This window comes from Perca flavescens, chromosome 12 (assembly GCF_004354835.1).
Source record: "Perca flavescens isolate YP-PL-M2 chromosome 12, PFLA_1.0, whole genome shotgun sequence".
In the NCBI taxonomy this organism is placed as follows: Eukaryota; Metazoa; Chordata; class Actinopteri; order Perciformes; family Percidae; genus Perca; species Perca flavescens.
Window position 1 is genome coordinate 25,719,494 of NC_041342.1, and position 16,682 is coordinate 25,736,175.

General features: G+C 41.8%; 1 protein-coding gene across 7 annotated transcripts in view; it reads right to left on the minus strand.

Moving 5' to 3' along the window:
* rnf220a (ring finger protein 220a) overlaps positions 1-16,682 on the minus strand; it is a 288,419-nt gene that overhangs the window by 17,114 nt on the left and 254,623 nt on the right. For 4 of the 7 annotated variants that reach the window (XM_028592717.1, XM_028592713.1, XM_028592714.1 and 1 more), the window contains 7 exons: positions 14,306-14,348; positions 13,233-13,364; positions 11,202-11,326; positions 9,530-9,659; positions 1,854-2,046; positions 1,679-1,734; positions 1,343-1,454 (listed from right to left, as the gene is read on the minus strand). In XM_028592717.1, coding sequence (XP_028448518.1) covers positions 1,343-1,454; positions 1,679-1,734; positions 1,854-2,046; positions 9,530-9,659; positions 11,202-11,326; positions 13,233-13,364; positions 14,306-14,348 — 791 coding nt within the window. Of the gene's footprint in view, positions 1-1,342; positions 1,455-1,678; positions 1,735-1,853; positions 2,047-9,529; positions 9,660-11,201; positions 11,327-13,232; positions 13,365-14,305; positions 14,349-14,491; positions 14,775-16,682 lie in introns of those variants that run through there. The other 3 variants (XM_028592718.1, XM_028592716.1, XM_028592719.1) reach the window with 2 other exon arrangements.

Sequence of the window (16,682 nt, forward strand, 5' to 3'; positions counted from 1 at the left end):
AGGGCTGCCTTCTAAACGTCAGTGAGTCAAAGCCCTCCAAGTCAAATCTAATTTTGCCAGTTGAATCCCATTTTTTTAGCTGTCATTGTGCATAGAGCAACACTGGATAACCGCATGAAAGGCTAAATTCTGGCACAAAACTACCAAACTTGTCAGCAGCCAATCAGGAGTTCACAAGTATTTTTATAACACTTTTTATTTCATGGTAAAAAAATTGCCGACTCAGAGTCGACTTGGAATTTCGATTCAGGTACAGACCTAATTCCTGCTTTAGTGGTAAACATACAGAGTCTTATTGAATTACTAGTGTTTGGTATGTGATGCCACGAGGATGTTCTACTCTATCACAATTTTATACTTCTAGTTGGCTGTGTTAATAGCGCTTCCATTTTTTATTTGAAAGTTGATCTATGGTTCATATGGTAAATGATCAATCAATCATTGATCTCCCCAAATTCAATATTTACAGTTAATAAGAAATTATGTTTTTCCTATTATTTTGTGCAATTTTGACCACTGTGTGCCATGAGGGTAATTGTTTTTGCCATTGCCATGTTTTCCCCATGTCCAACTGAGTCTACTCCACAAACTACCTGATCTCACAGAATTCCATGAAATGAACACGGCCCCTTAAGTTAAGGAAAAGGTTGTGGCGGGACAACGGGACGGTTGGGTTTAGGAAAACAATAGGGGACACGGGACAACAACAGGACGGTTGAGTTTAGTAAAACAAGAAAGCGACAGTTCGGTTTAGGAAATGTAACACGATCCCCGGTCTTCTGGGTGAAAGTCCTGTGTTTGACCCATCTACCATCCCAACCAACCTCCCTTTGCGGATTTTTGGGCTTTCATACTACTCGCTACCGTAGTTGCTCTTAATGCTACGTCATCTTCTCGTTGACTTTACTTTGGCATTGTTTTCAGTGTCACTGTCTGCCAATCTTAGTGTTACTTGAGAAAACCGCTGTTTACCGTGTCATCATGTCTCAGTATATTAACGGTGTGGTTGAAGGCATGCGTGTGTTCTCCAGTGTGAGCAAACATTTGCATGTGTTTTCACACTGCCGTTTTGAAACAAGTGTGTGCCTCGTATTAGCTTGTATCTTAGTCCCAATTAATGACTTGAAGGGAGCTCTGTGAACTGAGAGAACACAACTGCAGTAAAAATCAATACCTGGAGACCCTCCCTGTCTCACGTACGCACACACGTACGGCAAAAAACTGAATCCATACAAAATGCATCATTTATGACCATTTACAAGTCGACTCTCCCACAAGTACAAAAACTCATCACAAAGTCATAAAATCGCCATGAGAGTCTGTCCACACATGTGTGACCTACTTTTCGATCTCGCTGTTTTTACAGGTGCGTGGTGCGCAGGAGGAAGAGGTGGAGGATGAAGGAGTGCCGGGGTCTGTCTTGCTGCTTTCTCCGTTGCTCGTCGAAGGCATCTCTGCAAACACACAAACGGGTGGCGGGGTTAACACTGGATGGGGACTCTTCTAGCCGCAATAAGCATTCACACACACCTCACCGCTACATTTAAAAAAAAACATGAGCCAAAATGAGGATATAGTGCAATGAAAATACAACATTCTTGGCAAATTGTGCGAGACCTGCAATACTAAAATCCTATGGATACATTTTGGAAATTACATTTTGTTTGGCCCTACTTACCGTCACTGGCCCATTTGGAGAATTCAGGCGTTATTCTGTTAGAAGGCATCCCACCGCTGCAACACAGAGACACAAATGTTGGTATGAAAGGAGCGTCAATGGTGCATTTGGTTTTGTCCGTTTAATTAAGATGGTATTCTGCTAGTTTGACAGCGCAGCAGTTAAGGCTTCATACTTGAGCACGGCTCCCCGTAGCGCCTCCCTCTCCCTGGCCTCTCCTTGGTCCTCTCCGGCTCCAGAGCAGGGGATGATATCGGCCTCGGTGTACTGGGCCTTGCCGTACTCCAAGGTGTCGTCCCCGTCCACGTCTAGGTCAGCGTCGCTGTCTGCCGCGCTCTCCTTAATGCTACACGTTGCAAAACCTGTTCCTGTGAAAAAGACAATAATTGTCAGCATGACTTTTATTTACTTTGTCACCAAAGTAGGAATAAGAGAACCCTAGGCATTATATGTAAAGCGTAACATTTACATTCATTAAATATTTAAAAAGATGCTCTTGTGACCAGGACATCAGTATGTGAAGCCTACATTGGAATTATTTTCACATAAAACCGCACAGCAACCCTTGGCCTCATCACTTATAATTTTCCAAAAGACAGCGTGGAGAGGTTTGGTGCTAAAACTGACACCACAAGTGATCTAATACAACATGAAAAAATAAATCCATCACGGCTGCAGGTCCCATATTCCAGCGAAGCTGAACAATATACAATTTGTCTTTTGTTTGCTTTACTTTCCACTTCTGCCTCGCCTAAATGTCATAATAAAAACCAGCATCTACATCAGTGTCTAATGTTAAATAGGCCAGCAATAGAAGTAAATATAAATGTTAATTTTTTTTAAATAACCCTGCATAAGAAAGCCTCTTTAAGAACCCTATTAACCATTTTTTTTTTTAGACAAACCCAAAGATCTTAAATTTAGCTAAGGTTTAAACTTTACTTTTCCCTGATCAATTACGAATTCTGCAAACGGATGTAGACGAGAAAAATTTGGTCAGAGAGACGAAGGCAAAGAAAGAGACAGCATTTAGACATGGGGTGAACTGATGAAGACAGACACCTCACCCATCAATCTTTGAGAGAAAGAGAGGGAGAGTGTGGGAGTGTGTGTGTGCGTGAGTGGCACTTCTATAAACCCAGTGATGAACGCCCAGACAAACCCTTACCGCTGCCTGACTGCTTCCTTCAGCTCCACTTAGCCACAGAGCAGGCTGTGTGTGTGTGTCCGTCACTTAGAGGCATCACTTGAGTGTTTGTTTGAGGCCGTATGTCCCTCTGTCACTTAAACCCTGTATCTCCAACCCCTTGAAGGTGAGCGTGTGTGTGCAAGTGTCTGTCTACCCGTCACTTATACCGCATCTATCTAGCATGCAATGGTAGCTAAGGTTTGTGGAGCAGTGTTCAGGTGTGTATGTTACTTACTATTTGGAGGTAGCTAGGTGTGTGTTTTGTGTACACACACACACACACACACACACACACACACACACACACACACTGTGTTTTCACTTGAGATGTGACTCTGAATGCATCTGTGTGTGTCTGCCTGTGACAGGCCTGACAGCCATCTTATTTACACCTATCCCAATTCTTACAAGCTCTCAGCTGGACTACTGTTCTCTGTGTGTATGTAACATGAGTGTGTGTGTGTGTGTGTGTGTGTGGGGACCAGATACAAGCTTGACAGCTATCTTATTGAACCCCCTTGTCCCAGTGTGTGCAAGTCTCGATACTTGACTTCCTATAACAGTTGGTCTCAGTGCACTATAGTGTCTCACTGCACTGCTGCTAGGGCTCGTCTCCGAGGATCTTCTGGGATTTGCGGCTGCTTCACCTCCGTCTTAACTGTGTAATTCATTTCACTCTTACTCTAGAAAAGAATAAAAAAAAACGAGGAGTGAGGAGAGCGAATGGGAGCACGGAACAACTGGAAGCCGCTGTGATTAAACGCGCCACCAATGCTAAGGCGTTTTACAACAGGCCCATGGTTTTTAGTGATCAAATAAAAAGCACCTTTTAACTTTTATTTGGTCTCAGTGGCAGAGGGGAACATATGGGAACAATGGCCACGTAGCATAAATTTAGCAGCCTGCTGGCTCTGCTCGGATACTGAGGCTATAGTTTTTCAGGGCATGGCAGAAGGTGAGCAGAGCACATGTTACATTATACAGTCTGACATGGTGAAACGGTTGGACTTTTATTCCTATTTTCACTGGCAGACTTTCTCCTTGCAACTTAGTTTGTTGATTTTGTGGAAAGCTCATTGTTTTATTTTCCCCTTATCCAACGTCAAATACCTTGTTAATTGTCTAGTTTACACACATTGCATTCCAGACCTGTTAGTCACCTACAACACTGTGGTGACAAGTGAGATACAGAGTCATATCTAGAGTAGGCCTGCACGATAAATCCTTATAAAATCGCGATCTTGATTCACCTGTTTGCGATTAAATTTTTTGTGTGGGCATTTTCGGCCTTTATTTTAATAGGACAGCTCTCACAAAGTTCAGGGCTTCCCCCTCAGCCAATGACAAAGCGCCTTTATTTCACGTGTTTCACTCGACGAGCGAGCGCAGTAGTTCGGAAATAAACTAAATGGATGTTGATGAAAACCCAGTACAGGTATTAGTGACGAGAATCAGCCAACCACTCAGTCTCAAACCAAACTCATTCCGAAAAAAGGCTTGCATTCGGTGGTGTGGAAGTATTTTGGATTCAAGCCGACAAGGGTCAGTCTGATGTGGTTTGCAAGGCATGCTTTGCTCTCGTTGCAGCACCGCAAGGTAACACCACGAATCTTTACCAGTACCTCAAACGTCACCACAAAGTGCAATATGATGAACCGTACAAGGCAAGAGGTCCGGAAGTCGTCCAACAACGCAGACATCTATTACGGACACCTTGCACAATGCGACGCCATACCCACATAACTCCAGTAGGAGTAAGGAAATAACAGAAGCAACTGCTTACCACCTAGCAAAAGATTTAGTTCCAATATACACCGTAGAACGGGACAGATTTCGAAAGATGATCCATACTTTGGACAAACGTTACTCAATAACCTCCTGCAACCTTTTTTCATACGATGCACTGCCAGCTATGTACAAGAATGACGTTTCTATTAGCCTATTTAGAGCCATGTTCAGGGCCATATTCAGTGCGTTAATCTTCTATTTTTGGTAACCTACTTGAATGGCCAGTTGAATGTTCATTCTATAAAAGGCAAGCAGTTAAAGAGTGTGCTAAGAAATCATTCTGTTTTTGATACTGTACTTAAACTGGCAATTGACAAACTCCATTTCTCTAGAGACTGAAGCTGCTCAATCAACTGAATGTTGATTGACATGTTTTAATTATGTAAAGACATGTTGAAGGAGTTCAGATAGAGCCTGTATCAGGGCCATATTTAGTTCAGCGTTATATGTCACTATTTTTGGTAGCCTACTGTACTTAAATGGCCAGTATGTACTTTATTTTCTTTATTCATTGAAGCCTCCATGTTTACAGGCTTGTGGTGATGGGCAATGTGCTATAGGTGGCAAAAAAAAAAATCTATGTTTGGTATTGCCAATTTGTTTTCTAATTTTTCATGTGTGCAATAAACATTACACTTTGTGAGAAAAAAATAGTGACAGAGAACGAGCTAAAAGAATGGTGACGTATCGTGCAGACCTAATCTAGAGTCCATATTTAAATTGATACATGAGGTGGGACCAATCATCCTCATTGATCTTTCTGCTTTCTGCATACAATAATTGAGAAAACAGTGGAGAGATGACAGGAAGCCTGGGAGAGGAAACACTGACAATACAAAATAGCATTCCATACATTTTAAATTATGCCCATAAAGATGGAAGTGATGCTGTATTTTCTTATTGATGCATGGCCTATTTGTGCACGTACACACTGTACATGTCTTCAGTGTTTTAACTGTGAACATATGTGTGGCCTGTTGTGTGTGTTCCCATTGCTTCTATCTGTCCCTCTAAGCAGTCTTGGCAGGCCAATCTAATCTGGCCAGGGAAAGGTCAGCCCCACTCTAACTGCCTTTCACTCACATTATGCACCAACGCCCCCCTTTTTTTCCACCCATTTTCTTTACCTTTCTTCCCATCCAGTCCTCCTTTCCTCACCTTCTTTGTGTCATCACTCCTTCTTTCTTACCTTTATTCTTTCTAATTTCTCCCACATATCCCCTTTCCACTAAAAAAAAAAGAAGAAAAAGAGAAAATCTCTTCTGTTGACAGTTGGCTTTTTTTTTTTTTTACTTCTCTTCCACCACCCTTGATCTCTCTTCTCATGTATCACTTGTTCTCCCGCTCATGTACCAGTCCACAATTTCCCCTCTTTTCTGCTATACAGGCATGATCAATACACACACAAACCGACTCCTACAGGGCCACCCTGGTCTGTCTCATTATCATAACCATCTCCTGAATATCGTTGACTCTTAACATACTAACTACACATTTTATCCTCCGAGTTACATGCTTCATGGCAGCAACACCGGAGACACTCAATCTACATACATGTCACCACAACAACACTACAAGTACAGATCTGAAGAGGCAGGCAGGATCAAAGGACTCATCAGACTGACTGACAACCTGGATCAACCAATCGACCGACCCCGGCAACATCGCGTTACCATAGCAATTATCGGGAACCTCTAAGAAGCAAAGAGGAGGGGAGTCAAAGGCCATCTCACTATCTTTCTGCCATTTACAGGTCAGAGAGAGAGAGGGGAAGAGAGAGAGACGGGGAAAGGGACACAGGCACAAAGACATGAGACGGCCATCTTTGAAGTCCATTTACAAAGCACAGATTTCTCCTCTTCTCAATCCCTCTGGGCCATCTCAACCTGCAATAATCCCCCTCTTCTCCTCCTCTGTCTCTCAGGACAGGCTGATATCAAACCTCAGGATCAGTCTGCCTGCCTCCCTGTCTGCCTTTCCATCTGTCTGCGGCTAAACAAACAGATCAACTATTGTGTTCCAAAGCCTGGTAATTCCACTTAAACAGCAGGAGTAAACACTAAAGAAACAAATAGGAACACGATATATGAGGAACAAACTGAACTAAATAGAATGTGTTATATTAAAATCAAATTCATCAATCATCATTGCTTTTGGTAATGACACTGTACTTACTGAGTCAACAGCTGACATTTTGATAAGTTCTCCAATGTAAGGCCGGTTACACACTGGCTGCATGGCGTGAGCGTGGCGTTTCTGTTGCGTGTCAGCTGCATGGATTTTTCTATGTCTTTACTATGCTACTTATTTTTAAGACAACATTTAACAATTGAGTAACTTAGGCTACTTCTGTTAAATGAAAATAATTGGTTTGCACAAAGCATTTAAATATCTTTAAGTAAAATATATATAAAATAGCATTGTTTGGAAATCAGTATCAAAAGTATCAATCAGCATTTTGTTTTATAACGACCCTATCATAGGGGATGAAAACTTAGTTAATTAATAAACCAATTTCTCCCTTAAATATAGACTTTTTAGTATATCCTGCAAAGTTAAAAGTAAAAGCCAGTTGCTTTTCAGCTCATAAAACCGAGACTTAGACAGACAGACAGTCCAGCAGACAGATAAAGAAAGCTCTCGGTCTGTGCTGTGGGTCCTTTCAACCTGCTTAAGCCGGTGCAGGACACAGGGAAGTCTTCCCTCACACAGAGTTGAATCATAAACTGATCTTGTTCGATTTTTTCCTCCCTCCCTCAATCCCTCCCTCCCTCCCCCCCTCCCTCTTGAAAGGGCCTCGTTCCCTCTGCCTTTCTTCCTTGCGCTCTCAAAGGGAGGGAAGGATGGTGGCACTTCACAGAGGGATAGGCCTTCTCTTTATCCCGCCAGCTGAGGAGACCCCCTGCAACATCTCTATATCCGTCTAGCTCTCCGCTGGCTCTCGAGAGCCTGCTGGACTCAGTGGCGAGTGTTAGAACCACTGAGGAGCTTTCAAGACAAAATCCACCTTCTGAGCCTTCTGCCGAGTGTGTGTGTGTGTGTGTGTGTGTGCGTTTCAAGTCGCTCTCCCCAGGCCACCTCAGTTATCTGTGTCACATCACAAGGTGCCCTATTAGAGCAAGGCAGAAGGGTCCTGTGTCTGCTCGTTTAACACCGTGAAAGAGAGATGGGCGGTCGGAAGGAGCATGGGGGAAGATGGATGGACGGGTGGGGAAAGCCACCTCCCACCCCACGAGCTGTTCTTTGGCGAGGTTTAGTTGAGATTTCAACATTGATCTGTCTTGTCTCCTCTCTCTCTGGCTTGCAGAGAGGGAAGGAGGGAGGGGAGAGAGGGAGGCAGGTGAGGCTCAGCATGTGTGTGTTCAACAACGGATCGAACAGGGGGAGAAGGAGGCGAGGAAGAGGGACGGATGAAAGCCGAGGTAGAGCCTAGAGAGTTTAAAAGAGCCTCTTAGATGACAACTACTCTTTACCATGTGTGCACATCTTGATGGCTTGCCTCCATCTTTCTTTGTCACCACGTTTTACACACAAACACCTGAGTGCCACGATGGGAGGCCACCGTGGGAGCACAGTGCAGTTTAAAACATCAAACTGCATGCATTCAAACAATTAGGTAAACAGAGATAAAACATAAGTTTAGTTTAGAGGCACTCTGAGGCTTAGAGGAAAGGTTCTTCTAGAAAATACATATAAAAGTGTTCTTTATGATTTCAAAAGCAGTATTTAACTGATTAATCTGCAGCCCTATTTGCATACATTATAAAATCTAAATAGCTACTTCTCCTTAATCATAGCATAGATGTCCCAAATCCTGTTCCAATCTTGCTAAATAGAATCTAAATTTGTGAACCTTGGAGTGCCATTTTATGTCTATTGAGTTAGCTCAGACCTCGTGTAAATCTGACATCTGACTAAAATGGTTAAATTAGCAAAAAGAGATTTACTGGATGAAAATCAGCTAAACTAAATTGACATTTAACATTTACAGGGTGTGATGACAGAAGCATTACATGAAATTGTTGTTGTAATATTTGTCCACACACCCCTTTATAGAAAACATCTATATAGGCTAAGCTAAAGAAAAATGGTGAAAGTAGTTAAACATACTAACAATACAAGTTTGAAAAATCTGAGAAGGACCAGAAAGAGATGGTGACAGAGAGCTACCACTGTAAGTGTGTTGTGTCATAGAGCAGCCATGATCCCCAGTGGCCAGTTCTCCCATCCAGTTCTATAATTGCATTTCTGGACACACACAAATACACACACACACACAAATACACACACACACACACACACACACACACACACACACACACACACACACACACACACACACACACACACACACACACACACACACACACACACACACACACACACACACACACACACACACACACACACACACACACACACACACACACACACACACACACACACACACACACACACACACACACACACACGACCAGCGGGTCAATTGCCTAGCTAAATGTGTTTTCCTTCCCCTTGCTAAGAGGATTGTGTAGGGCCGAGCCAAGCTGAGCTGGGCTGGGCTGACCCAGGGCAAACCTACACTGCCACCAGACCACTGGCACCATTACAGCTCCCTGGTCACATTCAACACCGGTTCCACAGAACAAACACTGCTCACACTGGACAGAGGGAATGATGGATGAGCAGAGAAACAAAGGAGGAGACAGACAGAAAGAGAAAAAGGAAGGAGAGAACAAACAGGGCTCTGGGCTGACCCTGTCTACATACAGCCAACTGGGGTGTGACTGGACACGGCCAGGGTGTGTGTGTGTGTGTGTGTGTGTGTGTGTGTGTGTGTGTGTGTGTTTGTGTGTGTGTGTGTGCTCTTGTACCTCTGAAGCCTCCCTCCAGCAAAGCTGTAGCTCTGATCCTCTTCTGCCCCGCCCACTCGTACTCCTCAAAGCCCCGCCCATTTTCTCCGTCCATGTCTGCAGAGTCATCATCGCCTAACGCACCCTCACGCTGACACACACACATACAGGGACACGTGTTAATCAGAGCAAAGGGATGAGGCATTTTTTTCTTGCAAATTTCAACAGCTGTAACTACACAGTTTTACTGTGTTAAATATGGTGTGGTGGAAGACGCTTTATCTGTACCATACCATGACCAGCTGTGATAAGTACCTGTATTGTGGGTAAATGTCTATAGGACACAGATGAGACCAGAAACGAGACTGCTAATCTAAGTCGTGTGTTCAGAGTTTGAAGGTTTGCACACACTGCACTAAACACTGCACTAAATTACCAACTACCTCCCTGGAGGCTGCGAATATTTTCTTCCTCTGTTGTGCATCAAGCTTGTGTGTTCCTACATTTAATGTGTTTCTAACAGAACGTAGATTCGTTGTTTTGCTGTGCTCGTTGTTGCTAAAATGAAGTCCATTCAACGGTTTCAAATTGATTCATCTTAACAGAAAAACGTCCAAAATTAAGTTTTGTTTGTTTTAATTTAGTTTTTTTGTGTCTAACGTAACTTAACTTGCACCAACTGCTTTAGAATGAAATCGTTCCAGACATTTTCACTGGGACGTAATCATTTAAGTGGCCAAAGACCTTTTGATTGTTTTATTTTCATCTTTTACAGTAAAGCTGCAGCAGGAAGTTACAAGCCCAAAAATGTCTAGGTCTAGTTTAGATAAAGGGCAAAGAGGAGATCAGAACAAACAGAAAATCTTCAGTCCACCTGATCACTCATTTCAAAAAGAGAACAGAGCTCTGGCTCTGGTTGCAAGCTCAGTATAGTATCTGCACTGATATGAATATGTAATAAAAACACAGCTCACATAGAATGGTACAGCTCTGGAAAGCCTAAAGCGTGTTAGTGGAAAAGAGGTATTAGTGTTTCTATAGCTAGTGTAACAGTCAGCTATAGTTAGTAAGGTGGGATACAGGAGCAGTGGTGAGGATTTTTGCCTGTTGTCTACTCTAGAATAGAATGGAACTGTTTAGCATCTACAGGAAAGAAGGATTGGTGACCAACTCTGACATGAGAAGCTATCATTGGTTTGACAGCTACAAAACAGAGAGAGGAGGTGACTGGAAATATCCTTCTGTTGGGGCTACATCTACAGCAAGCAAAGCCAAATTGGCCCTCATCTACAGATACTAAAGATGTAACTGTTATGCTCATACAGGAGCTGCATGCCAATGGGTAAGCTGCAGCCATGTCATATGGGATAAACCACAGCCTTCTACTTCAAAATAATGTTCCTGTCAGCTTTGCAGTGGCAAAATTGAATCATGGATATGTGAATAGTTCAATGTCAGTGTGTTTTTTTAATGGTCTTTTAGACAGTAATTCCCATATGATGTGCATGCAGTACCGCCATGTAAAGGAAGTTAATATCTAGAGAAGCTACAGTCGCTATTGGTTGGTATCTGCACTAATGTATAGAAGTGATTGGATAGCATCTACAGGAAGTAAAGAGGTGACTGGTCAGCATCTACAGGAAGTGAAAGGTTGACAGGCTGTCCGACTGGTTCAGGGCCAGGATTGTACTACCTGGATCAGGCATTGTTCCACATGTCTACTCATCTCCTCCTCGCTCCCAGCCAATGGGGCGCTGCACAGCGGACATACCTGGCCCCCCTCCTCAGGCTTCCTCCTCTTCATCTTCCCTATACGTGCTGGAAACGATAGGCAAGAGAGAAAGGCAGAAACAGGGAGAAACATTTTTAATGTCAATTTAGCATTAAATGGTTATCATTTGAGTTTTTAAGCATGTTTCATTGGACGATAATATCACTGGTTTCGAGGCACAGGAGAGAATCTGAAATAACGCCTGAGGGGAATTTATGTCGGATGAATTTTCCTTGATTGGATCATATGCAATGTAATATAGCTGCTCACTAATCTCAATTATTTACAAGCCTAGAAGCATGAGACAAGGCTGAGAGCGCTCAACTCCTGAAATGTGCAAAGAAAGAAGTGACAAGAGACGGACGCGACAGTCTCAATCCCCTTCCTTCACTCTACATCCACGCCATTCCTCTGCGTCGGTTTCTCGTCCCTTTCCTCCCTTGCCCTTCTGTCACAGCCCCACACACACACACACACACACACACACACACACACACACACACACACACACACTTAATTAGAAATTCAACAGAGCAGAACAGCCGTCATTGCGCCCCGAGTCTCTGTCGTTTTTTCTTAACTGCAAATGGCGCACGGGGACATTAATTTTTAGCTGGCTGGGAAAGCAGAGGAGGCCAAGAGGGACCGTGGCAAGAGATGGAGGAAGAGGAGGAGGTGGACGGCAATACACCATGACTGCAGGGGAAGAAGATGGAGAAAGTGAGGCAGGGAGGGTTAAAGAGAGAAACAGCCTCCTCCTCCTCCTCACCAATTCTCCCCTGACACTAATCGAGGGGAGCGTTGTTAAATAGAGAAGGGAAAGGGCTGCTAATTAGGTCCCCCCCCAGCTGTTATACCCCACATGAGAATGATTCCTGGTTCCACGTGAGGGCAGAGCGAAAGTAATGGAGGGCGAAGTTTAAAGTAAGTCTCTTGTCGGCTCTGAGAAATGCTGAGTTCTCCGTGTGTTGCCTCAAAACTGGAAACGCTACATGTTTGCAAGATAACAACCAATGTGGTAAGAGTCAAGTGTTACAGATACAGATATATTGATTACATTATTGGTTTACACTGCTTCTGTATCCCTTCATCAAAAAGGACGAGTAGTTTCGTTAAAAGTTGACAGGGGTGAATGAAAAAAACTTGACCATTTTATTTAGTAGCGCGGCAAAAGAAGCAACACTGTCAACTGACATTTGTGTTAAACATCATGGAGTATTTAACTGTGTTCAACCTGAAGACCATGTTAGAAATGTAGTATTATGGACGCAAGCTCATGAATGCACAGGAGTCTTTTAATCTTGCAACCCATTTTAGTACAAACATCTGCTGCATTCTATTCAAGCATCCCAGTAAGCCATGGCAGTGAGTAGGGGTGGGGGGAAAAAATCAATACAGCATAGTATCACAATATTTTCTGTGGCAATACCGTATTGATACACAGATGCCAAGTATCGATCTTTTATTATATATGTGTTGGTCAGTTTGTCTGCTTGACAATCCCATTTTGCAGCAATAAAGTTGAAATGAGATGAACAAACAGCGAAATGTATCGTCTTAGATAACAGATGTTGACAAAATGTTCTTTTGGGGACATAATTTGAAATTGGGAAAAGTTTGAAGTTGGAAAAGAGGACAAAAGTCGTGATGATATCGTATCGTGAGGCCTCTGGTGATTCCCACCCCTAGCAGTGAGCCAGAATGGAATTCAGCTATCGATTTTATTTTCAAAACCTGTGCTTTCCCTACTGTGACATGCCAAAATGTCTTCTGTGAAACAGGCCCATCGGCCGCATTGCCACCTGCGTGACCTATTCAGGTGTTGCCTATTAGGGATTCCACGGTGAGGAAACTCTCCCACTTTTTAATAAACTTGTGACAAAAACCGTGTATCGGACATTTTACAAGAAAAAGATATTCGTCAATGACGCTCAATATCTGTAGAGCGCTTACTTTGATCTCTGGCCTCTCCGGTCAAGCTTTTGCTGCAGAGACGGGCGCAGCTGCGCCGCGTTCCGGCTGCAACATGGCCCCCGGAGCTGATCGCGGCCACTCTAGACAATTGTTGCCTCCAGATGCTGGCACCTTCAAAGTTTACAGATTGCCTCATTAATTTTTTTTAATCATAGGTTCCCTTTTAGCATTGGGTTTAAATCCAAAATATTACCAAAAAAAGGAGTGTTGGCTTTTCGCCTTGACACCAAAATCGTTCGCCGTATCTCTGAATACCTTCATAACAGCAATACGTGTTGTTTAACAACCTTCTGGGTTCTTCGGGTTGCCCGATTATTCTTCGGAAAACCAGATTCTTAGCTTTGTGACTCGAATGTAATACGCAAAAAAAAGGTACTAACTGGGGCTACTAAGAGCTAAGATGAACTTAGCCCATTTAATAAGATGCTTTTGGCAACAAAACATACTATTAAAAAATGGATCAGGTGCTGGATCCGGCATAAGCAAAACAAATTTAAATAAAAAAAATAATAAATCCACACTGAAAGCCCCCAATGCTATATTAGTTACTGACTAGTTGACTTTTCGGGAGCACGGCTCTTCTTCACTGATTAACACAAAACCCTTCAGTAGGATATGACATCATTAATGAGGAATCATAGATAAACATCACCTGACAGCAAAGCAAATATGCAGTGGTAAAATATGTTCCATTAAATCATAACACACCTTTCAGAAAGGACTAAACTTTAGGCAAGAAATTACCATCATATAGTCACACTATTTTGTCTCCTGTGCCTTGACACCAGTGATATTATAATGTATTTTGTGGTAATGATTATTTATTTTCACATCTGTCATTCCTGTATTGAGTTATATTCAAATTCTGGAAATGACATTAAGGTAAATCTATACAATGTTTCCAGAAAGCCCATGACCAAAAACAGGCCAGAGCACAATAATAAACTCTTAATAACAATATTTAAATCGAATAAAGTCGTTGGAGCCATATAACGTAATTTAATAAGCAATATTAAGCATCACTCAGGAGATGAAACGTTGTATGTACATACCATTCAATCTTGTTTGCCTGTTTGCTCGAACTCGTAAAAATGTCTGCAAGCAGAGAGGAAAAGAAGAGAGAGGAATTGTGCATTAGGTAATAAACAAACAATATAACATGTTTAGAAGTACATATATAACTTTTCAGAATGGGATTGCTTTGGATGCTGAGACTGGGGCACTGTAAACAAACCTACTTCTCTATTGTTTTCCACATCCTCCATGACTGTCACGGTTCACTCATAGCTCATTCTACAGCCGCCAAAACTCACAGCAGCAAACTACCCGGCTGTGTTTCCTGATACTGAACATCACTACAAAGTAACGCTTGTGTCTATAATTTAATACGGATGGAAAAGGATTGAAAGTGGCGCTCGTATCTGCCAGATACTGCTCATGTCCGACGCCATGTTGGCTTGTTTTGATCATGTGACGCGCTGGAGACGGAAGTGGGGAAACGTCACGTGTTGTTCCGGATCTCGACCGCTAGGGGGCAGCAACAGGTTTCATTAAACGGTCTCCTTTTAATGAAAGCGTTGGGAGTTTTCCATGCACACTAAAGGCTACTAGATGCACAACTATATGTACTGTTCCTCCAACTACTACGGTTTATCAAATACAAAGAATAATAAAGTCATGTATTGGTTTCTGGTGTTTTTTTCAGCTATTTAGCTTTTTATGTGTGTGCAGCAGATTATTTACAGTTTTGTAGCCAGTTAAATATCAAACCTAAGTTCTTAGTATGCAACTGTCAATGGTGGAAGAAGTACTCATATAATTTACTTCTTTCAACTGTGCAATACTGAGTAATGTGTGCAATTCTCTGCGCTAATACTGCAATAATAATTCAACTGTACCATACTCTGCATGGCATTACAGTTTTTTCCGATTGCTAAACGACAGTGGGCACAACTGGAGTCACATGTGCAAAACTCAAACTACAGTCTGCACTACCAACAGTCACCTGAGCTAAACAGTTCACATCAGCTGCAAAACAGGCTCAGTGCAGCCAAACACTATGCAAAAGCTTCACTGAGATAACACACACTGTCACTCAGAACACACTGAGGGTAAAAACACTAGCGTCAAACAAACTTTTTCATCTTTACAGTTTGAACAATTTGAGTGACTTGACACTACTCAATAGTTTAAAAAATATAGATTGTATAGCATACCAATTTTTACATAAGGTAAAAAAGAAGGAATGAAAATCAGTAGTTTTCTTCAATAAAGTATTTTGTCTCTATTGTAAAGATATAGTGTTTTTCACTTTTTTTTTATAGCTGTGTACATAATCTCAGACATCTTACCTGGACATATTGGTATCTTTGCTCTTTTACCTGTTTCTCTCAAACGGTACAGGGTATAATTGTTTCATTCTTATTTGGTGTTTGTATACAAAAAAAGGCTTTCTGAGCTTTCTCTGTATAAATACCATAAATGTTCACTAACTAGTCTAAAACAAGACACATTTTAGGCTTTCAGCTAAAATTGCAATCAGCAGTGTTTGATAGGCACCAGACTGAAATCTATTCTGTTTTGAATGTGTGGTTAACAGTTTTGACAGCAGTGTGTTAGCATTTGAACAAAGTGCTGTAAATCTACAGTGTTGTGCACGTTGTGGTTAAAGTCATGGGATAAGTGTGTAGAGTTTTGAAAACTGTGTTCAAGCAATGAAAAACAAACTAGAGTTTGGTCCACATAAACTGCTGCTGTGCAGACTGTAGTTATCGTTTTGTACATGTGACTCCAGTTGTGCCCACTGTCATTTAGCAATCGAAAAAAACTGTAATACTGCACATTTATACTGCACAATAGTTCCCATTTTCAGCACTGTTATTATACAGTATATTGTAGTATGCATATGTTTACATATTTCTCATCTCTATTTTTCCATGTATATTGTTGCTATGTGTTGTAGTATAACACACATCTTTTTTTACATATTTATTTCTTATTTCTATTTTTCCATATATATTTAGTAGATTGTACATATGTTTACTTATTTCTGATTTGTATTTGTTCTTATAATTTCTCCATACACTTCTATTCTAGAATGGGAGCAGGGGGGGGGGCAGCCCTTTTTTTGTAAGGGTTAAAAAACACAAAGCTTGAGAACCATTGGTTTAATCTTTAATAATACATTGTATATTTTAAGCTTATAATATGTTTTTTTTATGTAAAATCTGCAAAGTACAGTACATTGCGCTGAAAAGTAGTGGAATAGAAGTATAAAGTAGTATAAAGTGTGTAACAGCACCTTAAAAGTCAGTTACTTTCCACCAATGGCAACTGTGATGTACAATTCAATTTTACATTTATCTAAGTGAATGTGGAACATTTGGGGTATTGGGTAGTTCAGGATGCCTGGGGTAAATTCCCTGTATC